The sequence below is a fragment of the Lutra lutra genome, chromosome 10 (genome assembly GCF_902655055.1).
Source record: "Lutra lutra chromosome 10, mLutLut1.2, whole genome shotgun sequence".
Lineage (NCBI taxonomy): Eukaryota > Metazoa > Chordata > Mammalia > Carnivora > Mustelidae > Lutra > Lutra lutra.
Window position 1 is genome coordinate 35,894,608 of NC_062287.1, and position 26,103 is coordinate 35,920,710.

The window sequence follows — 26,103 nt, forward strand, 5'->3', positions numbered from 1 at the left end:
GCTTGTTAAAAATAATAATAACTTTATTCTTTTCATTTCTTTTTCTTTTCATGTCAAATAAAAGGAGAAGGTATGATAAACTTTTTCAAACTATAGACATTTCCAAGTACACAGTAAAAAAAAAAAGTAACTTTAAATTCCCAAGATTCTTCCCCACATATAAGGTAGGAGTTCATATTATCACATGTAACATTACAAAACCTATAATTATGAATAAATAATTACCCAATTCATAAGACCCAATTAAAACAAGCCTATTTATTCCCCTTGTATAAATAACCTAAAGTTCCCCAAATTTTCAACTCACAGTTTTCTACGAATGGATAGATCAGAATCTTTTATGTACCAGCTTTCAGTTTTCTTACTAATTTAATAATCACTTCCTATATATTTATTTCCAGAAAAATCTCCCCCTCTTACCACCTAAACAAACATAAGAGAACAGAAGTATGGTTTCTAAGTTATTTTTATAATTCATAGATCAGTTTCCTCATTATTGGACTTCACTTTTAATTATTCCAGATCACCCTGAAATCTAAAAGATAGATATTTCTCATTCTGTCAGTGTATACAAATACACAAAACATAACCATTTATGATGTTAATACAAGAAAAGATTACCGTGGCAGCTCTCATAAAACCAAACAACAGATTTCAGGAAAGTGCTCAATCTGTTCACTGTTATCTGTAATTTTCTTTTTTTTTTTTTTTTTTCTTTAGAAAGTTTAGGGAATGCCACTGTGATAGAAGGGATAATCGCAGATCTACAAAAATGAATGCATGTGTATAGGTAATTTATACAGAATCGGCTTCCAATTATCTGCACAAATGAAAAAGAAGACAGAGATAATGCAAAACACATAATCCTTGAACTACTTCAGACACATTTTTGTATCTACATTTCATAGGGCTGTGACTGAGAATTGAGAACACAAAGAAAATTAAGCCACACTGCAGAGGTTAAGAGTTACAAACACAATTATTGAAACAATGTAACAAGGAAATGCCATTATTGACTTGAGGTTGTCATCTTCTGTTTATTTCTGATGGTGGCTCGAAGTTTACGGATCACCAGTTTATCAGGCAGAATCATATCACCTTGTTGTTCTAGATAATCCAATAAATTTTCAGTCCATTGGAGAGCAGCTGCATGATTAATATGTTTCTCTGGAATCAGTTCTATTTCCTCCTCCTCATTTTCACTAGATTCGTCTGTCTGGCCTTGCGCTCTTCTGATGATTTCACTGTCAGTTAACACTTCATAGCCTGGCTCAGTACTGTCCACTTCAAGCCATTTTTCGATGTTCTCAGTAGTCACATTTTCCAGTCCTTTGGTATGCTGTAAAATGGTGGCCACAGTAGCCACAGAAACATCTTCTTCATCAAAGTCCAAGCCTTCTTTCTCCTCTATGGTAGGAAGAATCTTCTTCCATGCTCTGCTAATGGTAATTGGCTTTACTAAATTCCATGCCATTGCTATTTCATAAAGTGCATCTAGCAGAGTTAGCTTCTTCCAGAACGATTTCAGGTCATTACCCTCTTCCAAGTTGTTCTGAAGAAGACCCGCACGATAATTTCTCTTCATTGTTGCTATGACGCCCTGATCCGAGGGCTGGATCAATGAAGCCACATTAGGTGGTAAATATTTAGCAAATATTTGGCCATCATCTGACCTAAGGACGTTTTCATTTGGATGTGTTGGTGAATTATCCAACAAGAGCACAGCCTTTTCCTGCAGGCCTTTAGATCTTAAGTATTCTCGAACCTGTGGCACAAAGATCTTATCAAACCACTGTCGGAAAATGGAAAGATCCATCCATGCACCTTTTTGGCTGAAATAAGAGACTGGCAGGTTTGAGGTGTCAGTTGACTTGAAGGAGCGAGGCTTCTTTGCTTTCCCCACAACACAAAGTTTCAGTTTGTGTAAACCTGTTGCATTGGCACAACACATGATAGTGACTCTTTCTTCAATTGACTTGTGCCCAGAGACAGTGCATTTACCTTTGATCACAGAAGTCCTGGAAGGCAGGCATTTCCAAAAGAGTCCAGTTTCATCTGCATTGTAGATCTGTTCAGGCTGTAAATTCTCTCGTTCAATAAAGTCTTGAAAGTTGTTACAAAAATCTTCTACAGCAGTCTCATCTCCATTTAATCTTTCATTTCTAATATTAATCTCTCTAATGCTGTGCCGCTGCTTAAAACGAGTTAACCAACCAGCAGAGGGGTTAAAATCACCATCCATTCCCAAAGCATAAAAGAAGAACTCTGCCCTTTTTGCACAAATCGGTCCAGATATGGGATTCCCTTTTGCCCTTTGCTGGTTGAACCATTCTAGCATTGCTTTGTCCAGTTCCTCATACATGGATGGTTTCATAGATTTCCTCTTGGCCAGAAGACTTGTGGAATCAGAACTGCTTGCATAAGTTATAATTTTTTCCTTATTTTTTCTTATATCCCGAACTGTTGTCTCACCAATTCCATAAATCACTGCCAGTTGTTTGGAAGAACCTCCGTCCTCAAGTTTTTTTATTATATCAAGCTTATCTTTAATAGTTAACACCACTCGCTTCCGTTTCCCTGACATGCTGAGGCTCTGGGACTCAGGGCCTCACCACACACTCGCTCTGAAGCAATCTACAAAATCCTTCCTTCTTTCACACAAACTCGCTTTAACAGTCCTACACACTCAGTCTTTTAGCATTACCAGGAACCTGGTGGCCCTGACCCCGTCCCCGGATGTGCTTGGCTGGCAAAGAGGCAGCAGAGGAAGATGAGAGGGGAAGAAGTTTGAAGGAACAGGCCTTTAACTCAGATGGGCAGTAGAGGAGGCCCCAAGCCACCGCGGATAATCCGGATTACAAACATTTGTTTTATTCCCCCAGTGGCCGCGTTAAAGACTATAACCCCATCGTGACCACAAACCTCCTTCACGCCCTGATGCAGGGTAAACGCCCGTCACTAGCCCCTGCCACACCCCAAACTTACTGCAGAGAGCGGAAGAACCAGGGAGTCGGGGACTAGCCCCCTTCCCCAAGGGAAAGGTTACGTTTGATTTCTTCCCCAGAAGCCAACCCCTTCCACCGCAAGCCACACTTCCCCGCGCTGGGCTTAGCCTGGACAATCCTCCCGGTCCCTCACAGCCCGCCGGGTCCCTCTCCCCACCTCAACTGGAACCAGGACCCGCACCGCTCCCTGACTAACGCGCGGCGACCGCTCCTCCCCAAGCACACGCTCCCGGAAGATGCCCCCTCCCACTGCCGGCTCCGCCCCTTGCTCCTCCCAGAGGCGGGACTTCCCCTGGTCCCCGGAAGGAGGAGGAGCGCCGCCAGTCTGGTGTGGGTACCTGGGGCGGAGGCAAAGGCGGAGGCAGAGGCGGAGGAGCTTTGAAAGGTGAGGGCGCGGGGTTGGGGAAGCCGCGCCTCCCCGCAGGCGGGAAAGAAAAATTCCCGCGGGCCCTCGGGGTGGGCGGGACGACACCCCTCAACGTCGTTCTCCGCTTGCCCTCCGCTCGGGCTGAGCTACAGTGGGCGGGGTGCCAGTTTCTTCCGCAGTAGGGAAGTGGGCAGGACTGTTGGGGGGAGCTCGAGTGGTGATTTCGAGGGCTTCTAGCCTTTCCGGACCCTTGTTGGTTTTCTGGGTGCGGAGCTCCTCCGAGCCCTGGGGGTTTGTGTCGTCCCTCGCACGTCATCGTGAAGCTCGGTCTAAGGGTCCGGTTTCCTAGCTACGGTGCCCCTCTTTCCCGGAGGCAGAGTAGCGGACGGGCGGACGTGCTGCGCTGGGTACCTGCGTTCCCGCCAAAGAGCCAGGTTTGTTATCAGGAAAATGACTCTGGTGTTAATTCCCGAGGGGATCCTTCCTCTGCCACTCAACCCTGCTGGATTTAGAGAATCACCTTCAGTGTTCAAGATTTTAATGAATACTGTAGTTGTCCCGGAAGCCAAGCTGGCAGGATGCACTCTATGCGAAATTGTGGAGCTTAGTTCGTGATTCCAAGTGGGGCACATTGGCTTTCCTCTCTTTATGTTATCTTCCCATATTCTATTTCTGTCATGTTGTGCTGTCCTGTTTTCTAGCAATGGAAGAACTGGGGTGAATTTATTCATAGCAATGTGAAAAGAACGTAATCAGAATCATACACTGTAAGTCATGTATTATGCCGGCTTGTTTTGCTGTCCCTAGTAATTTCATCAGACTGTGAGCTCCTTGGGAGCAGAGACTGTGTCGTTGATTTCTTCTAGTAACACCCACAGCTCTGAGCATGTGCTGGCACATAGTGTGTACATTCAATAACCATTTCTTTGATCAATTAAGGTTTACTCTCCAAACTATCGTATAAAAGGAAACATCAGGGAGGGGTGTTTTTTTACAAATAGGAATGCACCCCTTCGTCAAATAATGGCTGGGCTTCCACTGCCCTTCAAACTTTAAAAATGTAAACGGTCACCTGATGGGGCAAATGATTCCTAGAATGCATCTTTTCTTTAGGATGAGTTAACCTCAAAGTCTAGACTAAAGGGTATTTCCTCTGATTAGAAATTCAAGTGGTATCATCAAAGTACCTTTTAGTTGTAGAGTTCCTGTGGGTGAGAGAGCAATATGGATTCTTACCTTTAATTTACATTCTTTGGCAGACAGCATAGCAATGTATGTGCCTTCTATGTGATATTAACTATGAAGCACGAAGATGTGATAGTATTGATCGTCTTCATTTACTTAATGCTTTCTCTATGGAGTCTTTGTTTTTTCTTTGCCTAAAGGTAAGGTATCATTAAAGAAGCCTGATTAAATTCTCACTTCAAGAAGTTGAGTATATACTCAGCATATAAAGAAATTACATCCATTGCATGGATTTTTTTTTTTTTTTTAATTGAATTCCAAAGACCAAGAGATGGCTTGTTCATCAACCCAGCTTCACCTTCTCATTTATCTCCTCAGGTTCAGTTCACTCACCCTTTCCTTCTGTCATCATTCTTCCCTCCCCAGCTAACATAGTAGAAGTATTCACAATTTTAAAAGAGGAGCCAACCATATTTAAATTATGTTCGTTTTCAATGACAGAATTTTTGATGCTATTGATAAAATACCGGTTTTGAAATATGAAGAGAGAACTGGAAATTTGGCAGTTGGACATATGAAACTTGATTTATTTTATTTAAAAAAAATTTGCTTTTTCAAATATTCAGTACTGCAGTTCCCAAATAAATTTTTTTTTTCTCTCACCAGAGACTGCCTTTTTTGAAATTTTTACTTCTGGTCTCAATGGGGAATCCTTAAATTTTGTGATCAGTGTCATCAATAAGATGGTAGAGGGAAGTCTCAAATTTTCATCTCTTTTGCACATTCTTTTTTTACCTATTGGATGGACGATTTCCAGAAGTGTCTGGCCCAACTCATGTGCACTGAAATTGTTACATAATTTTTTTAAAAAAGCATGTTTGTAAACTCTAAACTATTTTGATGGTTATTTTATGAAACTAAAGTTTAGCATGAATGACAGATAAAATACTGACATTTTAGAGGCATGATTTTTACTACCTTGTATAAATATAATATTGGCAGCAGTCATTGTGTAGGACTGGACCGGGAATCAGGAGACCTGGCTTCTAATCCCTGCTCTGTCACTAACAAGCTGATCTTCGGTAAGTCATTTAAACTCTTATGTCGTTGGCTTTGATATTTATAAATGAAGGTAGAGAGTATCTTCCTTCTAGGATCATTGTCAGGATTTAAAAACCGATAGGAAAATATAGTGAAAAATTCTGTACATACAGGATTTTTAATAGCTTAACCATGTGCAGTGATTGGTGTTTTTATAGTGTCACATTCTTACTCATTCTACCATTGTTACAGGAGTTACCTATTGATATGATAAATAACTGTGTTTTGACATGGTATAGCTATGTGAGATAGTCATCTAGTGTACATGAATTTGAGTACTAATAAAATCATCTTTCATTTAATGTTCCTAATGTTCACCCTTGCCTTAGTGTTTCTACTGAAGTCATATTTGTCATTTGTTTTCATAAATGTTTTTTCATTATTTCTCCCAATTCAGACAGACTCATTAGGAAGACATTACAGTATAAGGCACATGCACAGTTTGTGCAAATTAACTGTGCTCAAAAAGTACTTGTACTATATGGCTTCACAATATAAACTGTCTAGTTTATCTGGTGCTTAATTTAAAACAAAACAAAACAAAAAACAACAGTAATCTATTTAAAACCTGAAGAAGAAATTGGGTGGACCTACTGTGAAGCAGTATGATTCATAAAGAACTTACTTTAAAGAGTAATACAGAGATTTTTTTTAAAGGTAACTTTGACCACAATTCTCATCTTTGCTGATTTTAATATAAGCCTTCTGTAATATGCAACCCAAGTGTAATTTCAAGTAACAGAATATTTTGTCTGTTGACTAGGATTTGTTAGATTGCTATTATAGTGCTCAGTAGATCTCCTAGCAATTACTGTCATAAGGTCACACTTCAGCCAACACTATAAAGAAAATTTCTTGTGTATAATCTTAGCAACCATTATTCTTTCATTGTAGAAACTGTCATATTGCTTTTAAACATAACAGAATTTGTACAATTAAATGAATGGTGTATTTCCTACTCCCACCTACCCAAAAAAGGAATCATCTTGGAAAGCTATAAACTAGATTCAGTGATACTGCCATTGCTCAAAAAAAATTTGGCATTTTATTTTTGGATTACCTTCACAGAGCACATTTTTAAAATATCTGTAATGGTAATTAATATTTATCTTTTGAAATTGGATTTCATTTTTAGAAGCTGCTAACAGTTCCTAAACTAAGACAAGTCAATAATATAGGTATTTAAGCCACTCTTTGGGATTAAAAAAAAATGGAGTGGGGTTATTTTCATATTTTTATGTATTTTTTTTTTAAGATTTTCATTTATTTATTTGACAGAGAGAGATCACAAGCAGGCAGAGAGGCAGGTAGAGAGAGAGGAGGAAGCAGGCTCCCCGCTGAGCAGAGAGCCTGATGCGGGGCTCGATCCCAAGACCCTGAGATCATGACCTGAGCCGAAGGCAGCGGCTTAACCCACTGAGCCACCCAGGCGCCCCTTTTTATGTATTTTTTAATACTGTATTTTATAGAAAATGTCCAAGAATATTGTGTGCCATGGTGCAAATATCAGAATAATTAGCCTCATAAGGTGATTTCTTTGAAGGAGATAGCAATCAATAGAATATATAAGTTCTTATACATACATTATGAGGTCAGTCACATTACATTATGATCATATGTGTATATTCCTTAGCAACTACAAAAGACATGTTTCTGTTCTTCTGGTTATCTTACTTGTCTCTAATTGTTCCTTGTTATATACTTGTGATAATTTTAACAGAGGTCGGCCTTTTGTGAATCAGAAACTTAGCAGTATTTGTTTTCCTTCCCAATATCATACTCCGCTTCACCATGAAACTTTATTTTTTCACCCAATTTTGGATTGTTAGTAAGTTTTCTGTTGGATTTTATCTTTTCCTTTGAGTGGTTTGAAGCCATTGCCGTTTTACTAAGATATATAGAAGCTGCAGTTTTACTGAATAGGTGATCTCTTAATTTTGCAATGCTGTCTTTTATCAGCTACTACTTTATAACTTTCTCCATATAAATTGATCCTTTGTGTTACAAATTCATATCATTTCTCTGTTCAGGATACTTTGCCTAAGAATGAATGATTATGATAATCCCACCTTATTTTTCTATACTTATCTCTTTTTTTCCCAGCATAAAGGCTTTCTTCACACTTTTTTGGTCACACTTACTTACTTAACATACCATGTTCTCTCTCAGTGCAAGTTTGACCTTACCATTTTTACCTGCCTGAAATCCTTTTTTCTGTCATTGTTTTTGTTGAAATATAGCCAGCCCTTTAGAAGTCTATCAGATCATATCTGTTCAATCAAATCTTCAGTGAAGCAGTTGCTATACTGTTCTTCCTGCATCTTTATAATTTTATTGCAGTTATTTTTATCTCTTATTCTGTACTGTTTTTCTTAAGATATGCTTATATGTTCTACCCATGGATAATAATCTGGAGAACAACAGAACCATTATTTTTCTATGTATTTCTTTCAGCACAAAATATAGCATAATTCAGAATACGTTCATGCAATTATTTCGTAAATGTTCAGTGAATTATTTGTTGAATAACTATTCTGCCATCTTTACTCAGATATTTTATGTGATTTTTACCTTTATGAACCATTTTATAACACCAAATAAATATAGTTTGTACCATAAATACATTCTTTTTGAAATCTGGTTATCATTATTATATTCCTAATAACTTTATTTTGTAGAAGCTTAAGTGAAAATGGTACATGTTAGAAGACACGAAACAAGGAAAAATTCTAAAACTCAAGAGCGTGAGCAGAAATCTCGAGTTGATTGGAGGCGGACTAAAAGAAGTAGCATCTCACAGTTATTTGATAGTGACGAAGAGCTTGACAACGATGAAGAGTTTGACAGCGATGAAGAGCTTGACAGTGATGAAGAGCTTGACAGTGATGAAGATCTTGATGGTAACAAGGGGTTTGATAGTAATAAAAAGCTGGAAAATGAAAGAGAACTTAGATTAATTAATGTTGAAAGTGATGGTAGTAACTGTGAGCATCTCGTGAACACTGGCAACAGTTCAGCGTATGAAGAAGAAAAAAACAAAAACAAACATAGATATATTGACTTACTAGATCATGAAAAGCATTCAAATCAAGAGGATGATGATCTCAACAAACACCCCGGACAAATACTAGAAGAGGACTTAGAAGAAGAACATATCAAGCGAGGGAAGAGAAAAAGGATCTCCTCTGTTATGTATGACAGTGATGAGAGTGATGATAGTGATATCCTAGTTAGAAAAGTAGGTGTTAAACGTCCACGTAGAGTGGTTGAAGATGAATGTTCTTCAGTCGAGATGGAGCAAAAAAAGCCTGAAAAAACTTTAGCTGCAAGAAAGAGAGAACAACTCCAGAAACTGAAAGAACTCTCAAAACAAAGATCTCTTCAGAGACGCAATAGTAGTAGAGATTTTGAGGTGTGTTATATTTTATTGGTTTTGTTACTGTTCTTAAATTTTTCCTTAAAGTATTTAACTTTTATAAAAATCAAAGTCTGTTCTATTTCTCAATTCTTGAATTTAATTTTTCAATCAAGTATCCTTCAACATGTTTTTACTGTTGTGTCTAATATACTGTTTTACCATGAGCCTCAGTTTATCACTCTTTTAAAATTGAAAGACTGTTTAATATGGTCTTTCTCTTTTTAACTTATAATCTTAATATCCACTTTAAACATTTTATATCATTTGCCAAGGTATATCATCTTCTTCCTAATCCAAAAAGTTCAACATTTGATACGACAAGACTTTTTTTTAACCTTACAATATGAAGTTAATTTCCATGGATCATTGTTTTGGTTTCAGATTTAATCTTTTAATTTCATATCCATACTTACAATTTAAAGGTACAAATTTACTGAAGGATATGTTTTAATTTAATTAGGACTCTGAAAAGGAATCCTGCCCAAGCAGTGATGAAAATGATGATGAGGAGGAGGAAGATGATTATGAATATGATGAAGATGGAGATGATTATATTATTGATGACTTTGTAGTTCAAGATGAGGAGGTTGATGAAGAGAATAAAAGCCAGCGAGGAGAAAAATTGACTACATCACAACTGAAATTAGTAAAACAGAATTCTCTTTGTAAGTCAATACCAAGAAAATGTTTTACGACTTGCTCTAATCATGATATTATATCAAATATCAGATCAGCCTTTTACTATCATGTTCTAAGTCACTGATTAGAAACTATGGTTTTATTTTTAGGTAATTTCGTCACTCTAAGAATAGTCTATTCTAGTATTCTAGTTAGTTTCAGGAACCCTTTATACTCAAAAGTTATTGAGGACCCCAAAGAGCTTTTGTTTTTATGGGTTATATCTAAGAACATTTATCACTGTAGAAATACAGAACAGAGAAATTTAAAACACATTTATTAACTAAGACTTAAACTAACATTAATAAGCTTGTTACATGTTAACATAAGTAACATTTTTATTTAAAAAACTATTAAAAAATAAGAATGGCATTGTTTTACATTTTAAAATAGTTGTATTTAATATATAGCTTAATAGAAGGCAGCTAGGTTCTGATACCTGCTTTTGCATTCAGTGTATTTTGATGTTTTACTTGAAGTAAATGAGAACAGTTTTGCTTCACACAGATAGGTAGCTAGAAAAGGGAAAAAGATTTTAAAAGTATCTTCAAAATAATGTGGATATTCTTTTTGTCACTACACCACAATTCAAGTGATTGTCTCTGAAAGTTAGTTGCAGTATGGAATCGGAAACCATACAAATGAGTTTTTAGTACTTACTTACATTGCATTCCATTAATTTGTCTTGCAGTTTGAATGGATCTTTTACCTATACATGACTTTGTAATATCATGCATTAGTCATTTGGAAAATACTGGTTCACTGGGTTATGTAGATCTTCCAAATGTTGACACATTTCTTTATATAATATTTTCAGAATCACATTTGTTGATTTTACCCCCAATCTTATAAAATTTTTTTTTAGGTATGGGGAAGCCGTCAAGCTCACACTATTAGCAGATACAAGTTTTCTAAAATTCTGATTTCTACTTAAAAATCTGTTTTTTTTAATCTGTTTTTTTTTATCTGTTTTTAATTTTTTTTAAATCTTTGGCAAGAGATACTGTGAGTTCTTGAAATCACAGGTTTCCTTTGCTCTTTTTTGAGAAAATTGACAAATGCATGCATATCCATTGGTTGTCAGTCTTTCTTTTTCTTTTTATCTTTGTTCCTTCCTCCCTCCCTTCCTCTTTCTGTTTTTCTTGCTTGCTTGCTTGCTTGCTTGCTTCTTTCTCTTTACATAAGTAGGTAAACTCTGCACCCAATGTGGCACTTGAACTCACAGCCCTGAGATCATGAGTCACATGCTTGTGTGCCTGGGTGGCACAGTTGGTTAAGTATCCTGAGTCTTGGTTTCTCAGCTCAGTTAGTGATCTCAGGGTCCTGAGATTGAGCCCTACATTGGGGTCTGCCCTCAGCACAGAGTCCACTTCAGATTCTCTTTCCCTCCTGTTCCTGCTCTCTCTCTCTTTTTCTCTCTAAAATAAATAATTTAAAAAAAAATTTAAAAAGTTGCATGCTCTACCAACTGAGCCAGCCAGGTGTCCCTGTCAGTTGTTCTTTCAAGTAAACATGGCGTCTCGTGATAAATGAGGCTTTGTCAGCTCCCAACTCAGTGTTTCCTCATAGTATGATTGATCATACTATGATGCAACCTAGGTGCTTTATGCATATTTCTCATTTCATCTCATTGAATACTAAAAAGATGTATGTTCAAGATTTAATAAAATTAATATTTTTTACTACTTCATCAAGGACATTCTTAGAGAAAGTAGCTTTTTACTGAATATATAACAATGATGACTACAGTGATTACTAGTGGTTCGGTGCCACTGCCATGATTCATGTTATCCAGCTGCCTTACCTATAGTTACTTTTTGTACCAACATTGGAAATGTCAACATGGTAAGAACAGCATGATTATCATAGTGTTACTATTTTGACCTCATAGATCCCCTTGAATGAACTTGGGGACTTATAGGTGTCTACAGACCACAGTTTGAGACCCTGACATTTTGGGGTATCTTAAAATATGTATTATTTTTCTAATCCATATAATTGTGCACAAATTCAAAGATTGTTTTTATGATGTTTTACAACTCTGGTAGAAACAGGCTATTAAGTGAATACATTTTTTTTTAAATTTTTTTCTTCAAGAATGGATTCTTTCAATTTTTTAAATGACCGTATTTACTAAAATTATGTGTAACATGGTTCAATGTCAATCTCATGATTTATAATAAAATAGTAGATTAAGGTATGAATTAAATTTCAAGAAATTTATCAGTTATAGAAATGCCAGTGATAAGCATCTATATTTCAAAAGTCAGTGACTACTTTCCTTATTTCATTTGTTTGCCTGCCAATGCCTAGACACAGAAATTTTAGGGAAACTCAATTAGGACATATCCCATCATTCTGGTTATAATATCTAGAATGTGATAGAACATTTTCTCAGTAATACTTACTCATGCCTATTCCTGCTAATTTATGAAAATTAAAGTTCATTACTTCTCTATCCTACATCTCTATGCTTACTTTTGTTTTTTTTTTTTTTTAAGGGACAATTTTAGGTTTACTAAAGAGTAGAAAGTACAGAGAGTTCCTACATAATCCCTCTCACACACAGTTTCCCTATAATTAACATTTTGCATTAGTTTGGTACACATGGTAAGATTGATGAGCCAATATTGATACAGTATTAGCTACAGTTCATATTTTATCTCAGGGCTCACTCTTTGTGTTGTACATTCTGTGGGTTTTGACAAATATATAATGTTCCATCATTACAGTATCATACAGAATAGTTTCACTGTCCTCAGATTCTCCTGTGCTCTACCTATTCATTTCTCCCACCCTCCAGTGAACTCCAGGCAACCACTGATCTTTTTAATGTCTCCACAGTTTGCCCTTGATAGAATGTTTTATAGCTGGAATTACACAGACTAAACTTTTTCACTTATAACATGCATTTAAGTTTCTACCATGTCTAAATGTAGCATGATAGATTATTTCTTTTTATCACTGAATAAAATCTCATTGTATGGATGTACACAATTTGTTTATTCATTCACCTGCTGAAGGACATGTTGGTTGCTTCCAAATTTTGGCAATTATGAATAAAGCTGCTATAAATATTTGTACGCAGATTTTCTATGGATACAAGTTTTCAACTCATTTGAGTAGATACCCAGGAACTCTGTGCTTCTTCTACTATTGAGCATCTCTGCCTGAGAGAGAGAAGAATCTCTTTTTATGCAATACATTTTACCTTGTGTGTTTGTAATTGCAACTAATTCTGGCCTTATCCTTACAAGTTGTCTTTTCTCAACTTGTAACCATATTCATGCCCTTACTCCCTTGAGGTGTATGTTTCATTAACCACTGTTCAAAATTGTATCCTTTGTTCCAGTTTCCCATTACCTCTACAAAGCATTGTTGGGCTCCTGCACCATCAATCCAGTGAAATTTTTCTCACTAAAGTTAGTGATTACTTCCTAGTTGCCAAAATGCTTTCCAGTTCTTATTAACGTGGTATTGTTAATGTGCTTTGATCACACAAGAAATTGATCACTCTCCCTTTTAGAAAGTTCTCTTTTTAGCTTCCATGGTACCATCTTGTCTTCCCCTTTATAATACTGCTTTCCTCTTTTTCCACTTGCCATGTAAATATTAATGTTTCTAAAGGTCATCTTCAAACTCCCTTGTTGTGTTTCAGGCAGTCTCTTCCCCATAACTTTAGCCCAGTTATGGACAAAAATTGCCAAACTTTTATTTTCAGCACAGGTTTTCTCCAAAGCCTAAGTCGTAAATTTTCATCTTATTGAACATTTTCATCAGGGTATCTTTCAGACACCTCAGACTCATTATGTGTAAAACTAAATTATTGAGCGTTAACATAAAGGAGTTTTGGGGTGGTGTAGAACTATTGTTTTTTTGTTTGTTTGTTTCTTTGGTTTGTTTTTTTGTTGTTGTTGTTGTCATGGTGGTTACAGAACTTATGCATTAGCCCTAGAATTGTACACTAAAAAGAGTGAAATTTATGGTATGTGGAAAAAAACTCAATAAAAAGGACCAAATAAATGGGCATTCCCACTTCCAAAAAATAACCTCAATGGTTAATCCACTTCACTTCTCTTTGCATTTCTCATACCATTTAAAGCTGATAATAATGTATTGGATAATATAGAGGAACTCATTGTTAGTTGGATGGATGGGTGATTAAGCTAAATGTATTGGCTAAAGGCTCTTAGATCTATACTTCAAGACCGAGAAATGTTAGATGTGAACAGACTTCTTAAAGCATCAGAGGAAAACAACCCCACACATTTTAGAGTGAGACTGTATGACTTGTTTTTAATACTTATTGATATTTATGCCATTTATGAATATAATAAATACAATTAAGTATAGGCAGTTTCCAATTCATCAGGGATTATGTTCTAAAAGTCACTGAGGGTAATTCTTATACTTTAAAAATATATTTTCTCATTAAATTAATAACCTATGTGATGAATAGTAAACATTACACTATTGCTGGGTTAGGCTATAATTAGGCTAATATTCCCAGATTCATTCTCTTCCCAGTCTCTATAAGAACACTGACAACATATGATCATAATTTGGGAGAAACATTTCTAATTCCAAATTCACTTCTCATGTGAGAATCAATGAGTGGCCAATTCAATTATACCTTTTTGAAGAGAACAGCTCTACTAATAGGAAGACATTTTATCTCTTATTCATCTGCCATTTGTCTCTGAGAGATGTATCTGTAACACCTCAGAATAGCGTCCTCTTCCACTTTACCTTTGAAGAAGTTGAAGACTATCATGGTCTTTTTTCTTTCTCATAAATCCCTATATTTCTCTAAATTTATTTTGAGACTGTAGCTCCCTGATAAGATATGATAAAAAGTAGAGGGATAGACTAGCAGTGGTCCACTGTATTCTAGACCTATAATGTTCACATGCTAATAATATTATACACAGATAGATAGGAATAACCTCCAGATTTGTGGATACTGAAGATTATATTGTTTTTCCAGTACTCTATCATATGTTCAAAGTGAGAGAGAAGGAAGTATAGACAGAAGAGTACATCTAAGTTTACTAGTGCCTTACTAGATAAATACTTGCTAGCATACTGGAAATTAGACTAAAAGCAAACATTAACTTAGTCTCCACCTAGCAGTTAATAATTCTATCAACATAACACAGAATGTGCCTAACAGTCTTGCAACCATTTACATTAAATATTAAATTCTAGAATTTTCCCTTTTTTGTAGGATGAATAAAAAGTGCCAATGAAATCATATTGTAGCACAAGGGAAAGGTAAGGTAACATTGCCCTGAAGACTTAGGAAGCAAATGCCTGTGAAAACTATTTCATTAAAGGAAACAGAAGAAAATTGTATAAAGCATTTGCTTTACAATCTGTGAAAAGGAAATAGGAAGTTGTAAGGAGAGAACGACTTGAGGGGAAATAGAGCTACCTAAGATAAGTTGCTAGAAAAATTATAAAGTCAGAAATGAAATCTATACCAAAAGATATAAACAACAGAATTAACAGTACAGAAAATCTCATCAGTGATACATAGGTTAAACCCAAGAAGTACTTCTAGCATAGAGAAAATGAAAACAGTTCCAAAGGAGAAGATAATACATAAAGGAATAGAAATGATCCTATTTCACAAATTTCAGGGGAGAAAATACAGAGCAAATGAAAATCTAAAGGAAGAAAATTCTATAGCTTTAGTGGAAAATGTAAAAGAAGATTTGAATGTGCTAAGAGACATAGCATGTTTTTGGAACATGGGAAAACATGAATTCAGAGGTGTGATAGAAGAAAATATTGTTGAGTTGCTGGACACACGTATTTATGCAAGTTAAGGAGGCTTACATCCTAGTAAGTGAATGAAAATAGATTTGCAAATAGACATGAAGGAAATGCTTTCCTAATTACAAGAATGAAGAAAAAGTTATCTAGCCATCTTTTTTAGAATTATAAAAATGGTTTAATACAGGGGTGCCTGGCTGGATGGCTCAGTTGGTTAGGCGGCCAACTCAATTTTGACTCCGGTCATGATCTCAGGGTTTTGAGATTGAGCCCTGTGTCAGCCTCACGCTCAGCATGGAGTCAGCCTGAGAGTCTCTCTCTCTTTCCCCCTGTCCTTCCCCCCATTCACACTTATTCTGTTTCTCTCAAATAAAATCTTTTTTAAAAATGGTTTAATATATTATTTCCATTAATATGTCAAAAGATAAAAAATCATGTCATAATTTTAATAGATTTGATTAAATCTATTTCTATTTCTATCAAAAAGCATTTGATAAAATTCAATGCCCATATCTAGTTTAAAAACAAAAATAACAAGTCTTAAAAGATTAGTAATATGAGTATTTGTCCTTTACATAACAAAGAATATTTAAAACAATATATACTGCTAATGAAGCACTAGAGATACTCACAGGGATGCCTGGGGTAGCTCAGCCAGTTGAGTGTCTGACTCTTGGTTTCAACTCAGTCATGATCTCAGGGGTCATGGGATCAAGCCCCATGTGAAGCCCTGTGTTGGTCTCTGCACTGAGCAAGGAGTCAGCTTGAAGATGCTTTCCTTCTGCCCCTCCCCCAACTCGTGAACACACTCTCTCCCCCTCACTTTTCTTCTTTCTCTAAAATAAAATTTATTTTTAAAAAGAACAAGACAGGGGCGCCTGGGTGGCTCAGTGGGTTAAGCCTCTGCCTTCAGCTCAGGTCATGATCTCAGGGTCCTGAGATCGAGCCCCGCATTGAGCTCTCTGCTCAGCGGGGAGCCTGCTTCCCCCCTCACCTCTGCCTGCCTCTCTGCCTACTTGTGATCTCTCTGTCTGTCAAATAAATAAATAAAATCTTAAAAAAAAAAAGAACAAGACAAAAATTTTCTACTTTGTTCTAGGTGTTTCAAACAATATAATGAAAAAAGTGAAAACTATTAACTATTGAAAAGGAAAAGGCATTATTTGAACATAATACAATTCTATATATATATTATATAGCTTATGTGTATGTACATACACACACACAACCTATAAGTTTCTGACTCATTTAACCAGGGATACAAAGTTAAGAGATAGAATATGAATAGATTGAGAACAGAAGTTGAGGCATCATACATTTCCATAGTTTTCTTAGTTCTTTTTTTTCCTGTTAAGAGTAGAGAAAGAACCCAATTTCTTGCTCTGTCTCTGCTTTCTTATACTATCTTCATACCTGCATTTCAAAAGAAAGTATACCAACACTCTGTGTGCTTCTAAGAAAATATTTACATTCTCTTGGTTCTTGAAATAAACTTAGCACTAGCGAGACCACATCCTTCTCAGGGTTGGGGGAGAAAGCAGAGTCACTGACCAGGAATTCCCAAACAGTGTCCCCCTCTATCCAGCTCTGTGATGTACTAGGAAGTTCATTTTCTGCACATATGTAAGAGAATCTGACTATTGGGAATTCACAAAAGATCTCAGAAAGATGACCAGATTCACAATGAATATGTAAAATAGTTTTCTTTATGCTATCAATAATTATTTAGAAGATAAAATGAAGGACAAGTCCATCTATAGTAGCAAACAAAATAAAGTTCCTAGGCCTAATCTTAGGAAGAAAAGCATGACTTTATAGGTACAAGAATGAACTTTACTGTGAAATAGCAAAGAAAACATGAATGAAAGAGACACTGCATGTTTCTGGAAAGATAAATAGTGCAAGAAATTATTTCTTTGGAAATTAACCTTTTGGGGGTGGGGGGGGCACAGGGAGAGGGAGAGAGAAAATCTTAAGCAGTCTCCATGCCCAGCTCAGTTTGATGCTTGGCTCAGTCTCACAACCCTGAGATCACGACTTGAGCCGAAATCAAGAATCCGACACTTAACCAACTGAGTCACCCTGGAGCCTCTGAAATCAACTTTTTGATTCAACTTTGCAAAACAGTGCTAAAGTTCACTTGGGAAAAAATGTATGAGAATAAATAAAATTAGACAACAAACAGTAAATCTGAAGGACTTCCTCCACCAGATATAAAAAGTTATCATAATATTTCTGTAAGTAAAGCAGTGTAGTACTGGCATGAAAATGACAGGTACACATTAAGATCATTAGGAAAGGTACATTAAGATAAGAAAGTTAAACAGCACTGAAACAAAATCTTAGCATATATGATAAAAGATGCATGGAAAATAAACAGAATGTCTAAACTACCCTATGACTGAGTATGAGGAAATTGACTACCTTGGAAAAATAAAGTTATGCATAAATACAAATATTATTGATTTTCTCCTGTATTCTTTTTGCAATTTTTTTTATGATCATAGAAGAAAAATTTAAATGATATTCCTAGGATGTTTCACAGAAGCTCATCCAATATAGGGATCTGAACACTGAAAAAAGCTCTGGAGGAGGTCTAACCTTTAATTCTGATTCTTCCTCTATCTAGTTGTTCTTAGGTAAGTTCTTTCATCACTGGGTCATTTCTGAAAATTCTAAAATGAGATATTTGAGGGGTTCCTGAATGGCTCGGTCAGTTAAGTATCTGACTCTTGATTTCTGTTCAGGTCATGATCTCAGGGTTGTGAGATCAAGCCCCACATCGGGCTCCATGCTGAGCGTGGAGCTTAAGATTCTCTCTCTCTCCCTCCCACCACCCCTCTCGAAAAATAAAATAAAATAAAAAATAAAATGAAATGAGAGATTTGAATTATTTTCTCCATTTTCCTATCCAAGTCTTAAATTCTATGTTCTGAACTATGTTATCAAACCTAACTACCATGCAGAACAACATCTACTTGGGGGATAGTAGCATGAAATCTGGAGTCATATTGTTTGGGTTCCAGCACTGATTTCAATACTTACTAGCTGTGTGAACTTGGGGAAAATTTTCATCCTCTTTGTATTTATTTTCTTAGCTAAAAATAAACTGAGGGTATTGATAGTACTTCATAGGCTTATATTGAGAAAGAAAGCAATTCATGTAAGTACATGAACCAATGCCTGGCATATACATGCTCAATAAAATATTTTTTTCAATCTGAGATGCCAGGAGCTTAATTCTCCACCACCCATCTATCCACTCAGGCCCACCAAAACTGAGGCCTTCCTGACTCTTTTGAAGGAGATTCTGATAGGCATTGGTAGGAGAGAGATTCTGTGGTTAGGCAAAATTTCTCCAGATGATTCTGATCCTCTGCCTTTTCCTTTTACTCCCAATTCTAAAGAAACACCATCAAGGTCTTTAAAATGGAAAAACAGGGGCACCTGTGTGGCTCAGTGGATTAAAGCATCTGCTTTTGGCTCAGGTCATGATCCCAGGGTCCTGAGATCGAGCCTCGCATCGGGCTCTGTGCTCAGCGGGGAAACTGCTTACCCCTCTCTCTGTCTCTCCCTGCCTCTCTGCCTACTTGTGATCTCTGTCTGCCAAATAAAATCTTTTTATAAAATAAAATAGAACAACAGTTCCCAAACTCTACAACAGGTGAGTAAGGTTGATCACCAGCACATTCAAAGACTGATAAAATCGGGACACCTGGGTGGCTCAGTGGTTAAGCAGCTGCCTTCGGCTCAGGTCATGATCCCGGTGTCCTGGGATTGAGTCCCACATCGGGCTCCTTGATCATCAGGGAGCCTGCTTCTCCCTCTGCCTCTGCCTGCCATTCTGTCTGCCTGTGCTTGCTCTCTCTCCCTCTCTCTCTCTGACAAATAAATAAATAAAATCTTTTTAAAAAAAAAAAAAAAGACTGATAAAATCAGTGTGATAAAAAAAATTATATTTCAATTTATTTGATAGTTACACTTAGCAGCACAGGGGATGAATTTCATGTTTTATTCCCCTCAACATGTTTGTTAATATTTCCAGAACATTTTTACCTTAATATAGTTTGGGAAGTGCTAGAGAGTTTACATGCAGTTTAACACTCAAAATTAAATCATGTACCAATACTATATTATATCCAGAGGTTGATGAAAATCTAACCTAATCTAAATTGAATGCTAATTGAAGTATTATTTCATTTTCCAACTACATTCTACTGATTTAAAAAGAAATACTCATAAATGGCTGTGATCAGTTCTTTTGTAATTTACTATTGATCATAGGCACTCTAAAGTGTAAGGGCCATGGTACAAATTGTCTGCTATTGGCTATCGGTATTTAATTTTATTACTGCTTTATTTTGGCCACATTAGTACTATAATAACATGCTTTCTTTAAAAAAGATTGCATACTAAATATTTTTCCTGAAACTTAGAGTTATACAGCCCTTTTAGTAGAAAATATAAGGAAAAACATTTTATATTAAAATTCATCTTTGTTTTATTTCAGTGAAAGCAACGTCAAAATTCACTCATAAATGCTAACATAGGTCTTATTTTGCTTAAATTTCTCACCAAGCATCATCCATTTTTCCTGAAATGTTCAGGTTGTCCCTAATATTTTTATAGGGGCCCAGGCAAGAGCAAAGGTTCTGTAGTGACAATTTGGATCAAGGAAGAGGTTGTATTTGATAGAGAATATTTCTACAGCCATAGTAAACCTTGACCCAAGAGCAATGGAAAATAGGGACTTTCTCTCTTACTATTGCATGTCCCATCACAACAGATGATTCCATGGACTACAATGAGTTAGTGGGAAGGTAGTCTGATGTATTTGGTATGAGAAAGAGAAGACAGAACTTTTCTAAACTGATATGGCAAATCCTAAATCTGGAGCAGCAGAAAGGGAAATGGAATTTTTATAGTCATTGGGATTCTGGGTAGGGTAGTAATTTCTTGGGCAATTTCATATGTACCATGTTTCAGAGAGAAGGAAAGACAGGAGTTTCAGGTACATATTGAACAATCTACGTATAAAAGTATTCTCTCTTGCTCTCTCACTGTAATTAAGTTGATAAACTTAAGTCCACAGGGATGATTTGAGGGTTTTTTTTGCAATGTATCTCTTAATATTTTCTGAATAGTTTTCCCTTTATAAGTTTGGAAACTGAAGATTATTTGAAATAACAACTTCAAATTTTGGATTAGAAACAAGTAAATCTGGAAAATGGATATTTGCTCAGTGACCAAGACAAGTTACTGAGGCGGCTATAAAATTAGGATAATGAAGTGAATTCTCCTATTCATAGTATTAATTTCTTAGAGAAAGGAACCCATTTTATTCAAGGAATTGTTTTATCTACTATATTCTAATATGTATTTAAAATTAATTTCAGATTCTTTTAGTGACCACTATACTCACTTTGAAAGAGTTGTGAAGGCTCTTCTGATCAATGCTTTAGATGAATCTTTTCTGGGAACATTGTATGGTAAGTTAATACAAATGGAACAATTAGAGTTTTTTTTTTTTTCTTTTTCCAATTTTTTAACACCCTACTAATGTAATATAAGATAAGATATATACTTAAGCAAAACCAAGAGACCCATTTTAAGGCCCTCTAATTTTTCCCCCTAGGATCAGCTACACCAGAAGCCCATTCACATCAAAAACTTTTTACTGTTTATTATTTATGATATGTGGAAAGTACAAAAGAAATATGTGATGTTCCCCTGCCTTTAGAGAGTATACAGTGAATATGAGGATGTAGGACATAGACTGAAAACAGCAGAGTAGTTCAATAGCCTTGTGTTATCCCAGACTCTCTAAGCTCATTGAATTTCACCAACAGTTATATGCTGTTTTATGCTTTTGTGCCTTTGCTCATGCTGTTCCCTCTTTAAAATGAATGTAAAATTGTTTTCACTGTGAAAGCTACCATGACCCACTCAAGTAATATTTTTACACCCTCATTTGTGCTCTCAGTGTCCTGGTGGTACTGCTGTATATACACTTTTCATACTGCATTGAAAATATATTTTTGCCTTCCTCCCTCCTAAGAGTACAAGAAGAACCATACCTTAGATATACACTTATCTCTTGCATCTAGCACAGAATCTGGAAGTTAATAAAGACTGAAAATATGTTGTATTGAATATCTACCTAATTGCCTAAGTGAGATTTCGTTCACATTTTATTTATTGAGTGCCTAAGGGCATTTATTTGAGGACTGGGGATATGCAATGACTATGACATGCAAGATACCTGCCCTCATGTTGCTTAAAGTCTAGTGGAAGAGACAGACCATGAATGAGTAAACAAATATATAACATAATTTTAACTAGTGATTAGTTCTTAGAAAAAAAAATGGTAGGTTAAGGAGACACAAGTGTTATAAAGATAAGGAAGGTATCTGTTAGATTGGTCAAAGAAGGTCTCTCAAGAGGTGACTTTTAAATGAATGAATCAGGGGAGAAGTAATGCATAGATTTATCTGAGAACACAGTAACTGCAAAGACACTTAGGTAAAAGTAAGTTTGGTGCGATAGATGAATGCTAAAGAAGAAGTGGAGTATACATCCAAAGGAATATTACCCAGCCATAAAAAAGAATGAAATCTTGCCATTTGCAACAACATGGATGGATCAACAGGGTATAATTCTAAGTGAAGTCAATCAGAGAAAGACACATACTGTCTGATCTTACTTGCATGTGGAATTTAAGAAACAAAACAAATGAACAAAGGAAAAAGAAACAAACAGACTCTTAACTATAGAGAGCAAACAGGTGGTTACCAGTGAGGAAGTTGGTGGGTAAATAAGTGAAACAGGTGGAGGGAATTAAAAGGTACACTTACTGTAATGTGTACTGAGTAGTGCGTAGAACTGTTGAATTACTATATTGTACACTTGAAACTAATATAACACTATATGTTAATTTTACTGGAATTAAAAGAAATAAGTTTGATGTATTCAAGGAACAAGTAGAAGGCCTCTATGGTTTTTTTTCTTTCCCTAGTGCTCTGATGGAATGTTTTTTTCTTCATAAATTTCAAATGCCTCTAACCAATTAACCAAGTATCTTTCTAAAACTATGGGAAGAAATCCTTATGTATTTAATTACTTAAATATTTCCTAATAAAGAGATTATGCTGAGTGAAATAAGTCAAGCAGAGAGAGTCAATTATCATATGGTTTCACTTATTTGTGGAGCATAACAAATAGCATGGAGGACAAGGGGAGATGGAGAGGAGAGGGGAGTTGAGGGAAATTGGAAGGGGAGGTGAACCATGAGAGACTATGGACTCTGAAAAACGATCTGGGAATTTTGAAGGGGTGGGGGGTGGGAGGTTGGGGGCACCAGGTGGTGGGTATTGTGGAGGGCACAGATTGCATGGAGCACTGGGTGTGGTGCAAAAATAATGAATACTGTTATGCTGAAAAAATAAAAATTAAAGCTCAAAAAAAAAAATATTTCCTAATAATGTTTCTCAAACTTGGCACTATTGTATTTAAGGCTGGATAATTCATTAGTGTGATGTTTTAGATAGATAGATAGATGATAGATAGATATTTCCAAAGGGCTAAGTGATTATTTGTTGTTGTCATTGTTGTTGTTCCCCTGAACAGATGGTACCAGACAAAAATCGTATGCACAAGATATGTTGACATCTCTCCATTATTTGGATAACCGCTTTGTTCAGCCTCGTCTAGAGAGTTTAGCTTCTAGAAGTCGTTGGAAAGAGCAATATAAGGTATATGGTTTAAATTGGTTTTACATTTCTGGCTGAGGGGGTTGGGAGTGGCAGATCTATCAGGATTTAAATATCCAGTTATTAAACTGAATATTGACTGAATACTAACAGAATAATCTTCTAAATTATTGGCATTTTTCTTTGTTAAATAATCAGCTTGTTTCTCACCTTTTCTAAAGGCTGCTATTGTTTGAATTATTATAGTACTTATTATATGTATCTGGTAGTTAGGTAGTTCTAAATGATGAATAACTTTAGAACATCTCCAGAGCTTAGCCCATCTATTAAAGTGAAGTTTTTCTCACAGAATATTAATTATTGTTTCAGAAAAGAGTTCCACTGCTAAAGAAGTTTGAGAAACAGTGGGTTTAACTTAAGCTTAACTGAAGGACTTTTCAAGGAACATTAATATGTGAATTATACTCTAAATCTTCAAGAGGGTGATGTAGAATGCAATACTTTCCAAATTTGTATTTTCCTTTGAGGCTGCTTTTCATGAGCTACCTTTTATCACCTCCTAGAATAATGGATTTCCATAATATAATTTGGGAAACAGTGGCCTACGTTGTCTTTGACATCCTTCTTGACTTTAAGGTTTTGTAATTATTTGTAATTAAGATTTTGTAATTTTACCAATTTCAAGAAAGCATCTTTTTAATATAAATTATTATATTCCATGTTATCTCATAGATTTTTATTTTATGATCTCCAATAGTAGAGGATATCTGATATAATTTTTAAGGGTTTTTTCCTCAATCTCCCTACTTCTAATATTCTATCTTCTAATGATTCACAAGAGGGGGAAAAAATGCAAGGTAACAAAAGTTCAAGTTCCTAACAGTCCTTCTAGCACTTAAATCATTAGCTGATCTACCTCATTTATGTCAGGAGATTTGGCTTATCCAAGGCCTGTTCAGTCTTGAGTTACCTGATAAATTAGCCACAGATGGTTTAGGTTTTTTTTTTTTTTTAAAGATTTTATTTATTTATTTGACAGAGAGAAATCACAAGTAGGCAGAGAGGCAGTCAGAGGGAGAGGAGGAAGCAGGCTCCCCGCCGAGCAGAAGGCCCGATGTGGGGCTTGAACCCAGGACCTGGGATCATGACCTGAGCCGAAGGCAGCGGCTTAACCCACTGAGCCACCCAGGCGCCCCAGATGGTTTAGGTTTAAGGGACAGTTATGGGGTTACAGAAATAGAAGACTTCAGTTTGGAGGATGGCTGAGTTTAGGATCACCATATATATCTTTTTTGACTTTGCATGGGTTTTTAACCTTTCTAAACTCTGGTCTCTTCCTCAGATACAAAAAATATTTGCCTACTTTAAAGGAAATATTTACTTATCTGGAAGGTAAAATACATAGCACAGTTCTTAGAACATGGTTACACCATATAGTATTTTACATACCATATAGTATTTTCTTTAATAGAAAAAAAGCACATATTTATTGATCACTTAACTTTTCCAGGTAATTTTCGTGCAATGCAAAGTATCTTATTTGATCTTCAGAGTAACCCCATGAGGAAGGCACTAATCTTTCCTTTGTTTTAGAGTTGAGAAAACTATGACTCTGAACACAAGGTTACACAGCTAGTCATTATCTAGGCCAATATTTAAACCTAGAAATCATAAGGTCGTAGTATTTCTATGACTCCAAAGCCCATGCCACTCTGCTATATTATGCTTAATTCTACCCTTGTATACTATGCTGAATTTGGATTACCTGATGCTGATAAAGTAACTGCAAGATACAAGAAAATATTAGCTTAAAAATTTAGAGACATGGGAAATTCAATATGATCTTGGTCAGAAGTAGCTAAGTTATGCTGCAAAAAATAAGTTATGTGACAGATCAGCAATGAAAATCTTAACAGCTTAACCCAACAAAGCTTATTTTTCAGTTATAGTTTATGTTGGTGTAAATCTGCAAGTGTTCTGCATATTGTAGTCATTCACAGAGCCAAGCTGATAGAATTCATCTTGGATGTGCTTCCTTACGTACCACAGAAACGAGAAGGGAAAGTGGTTTAGTCACCTAGTCACTCTGAATGTCATCCTTTAAGTGACATGTGTCACAAACTGCCATGAAATATGAGAAATAGTAAAAGTGGACAAAATGCAATGAAGTTGTGAATCATATAGTGTTAAAAAGGAGATTATTGGTATAGTGAATATTTAATTACTATCAGGCCGATAGAGAATACCAATGTGGATTAGTAACCCTGCTAATATGCTCACTATATACAGTTCAAATATTACAGTAAAACCTAATTTACACTACTAATTATGACAGTAGTATCTAGCACAAGCCTAGAGTGTGAGCAAAAATATATAACCAGAAGTAATTGCACAGCTTGATAAAGCTTATTTATGAATGCCAAATATTTTCTGTTTGTTTACTCATAGCTAATTCAGCTATTAGACTATCTGTATCAGTGCTGGCCACCTAGCAGTCCTAGTTCCAGCTTGCTGATTTTCATAGGCCTTTTAGTAAGTAGCCATAAGACGATCAAATCAGGGGCGCCTGGGTGGCTCAGTTGGTTAAGTGACTGCCTTCGGCTCAGGTCATGATCCTGGAGTCCCGGGATCGAGTCCCGCATCAGGCTCCCAGCTCCACGGGGAGTCTGCTTCTCCCTCTGACCTTCTCCTCGCTCATGCTCTCTCTCACTGTCTCTCTCTCTCTCTCTCTCAAATAAATAAATAAAATATTTTTAAAAAAATTTTTTTTAAAAAAGACGATCAAATCATTTCTGAAATATTTTGTGGGAAATAGGATATAATTTACACTGTAGAGACTGAATGTTATCTGGTTTTTCTCAG

At 36.0% G+C, this 26,103-nt stretch overlaps 2 protein-coding genes across 6 annotated transcripts in view; one reads left to right on the forward strand and one right to left on the reverse strand.

Moving 5' to 3' along the window:
• On the reverse strand, positions 1–3,373 carry JRKL (JRK like). The gene has a single exon (XM_047691204.1). The coding sequence runs from the start codon at positions 2,582–2,584 to the stop codon at positions 1,010–1,012; it is 1,575 nt and encodes a 524-aa protein (XP_047547160.1). The 5' UTR covers positions 2,585–3,373; the 3' UTR covers positions 1–1,009.
• The window catches only part of CCDC82 (coiled-coil domain containing 82), a 33,102-nt gene continuing 10,305 nt past the window's right edge, over positions 3,307–26,103 (forward strand). The window contains exons 1-6 of one of the 5 annotated variants that reach the window (XM_047691209.1): positions 3,336–3,390; positions 5,560–5,639; positions 8,337–9,070; positions 9,537–9,741; positions 20,929–21,021; positions 23,159–23,283. In XM_047691209.1, the coding sequence (XP_047547165.1) occupies positions 8,351–9,070; positions 9,537–9,741; positions 20,929–21,021; positions 23,159–23,283 (1,143 nt within the window). In that variant the 5' untranslated portion in view covers positions 3,336–3,390; positions 5,560–5,639; positions 8,337–8,350. Of the gene's footprint in view, positions 3,391–3,416; positions 3,807–5,559; positions 5,640–8,336; positions 9,071–9,536; positions 9,742–20,928; positions 21,022–23,158; positions 23,284–26,103 lie in introns of those variants that run through there. The other 4 variants (XM_047691208.1, XM_047691207.1, XM_047691210.1 and 1 more) reach the window with 4 other exon arrangements.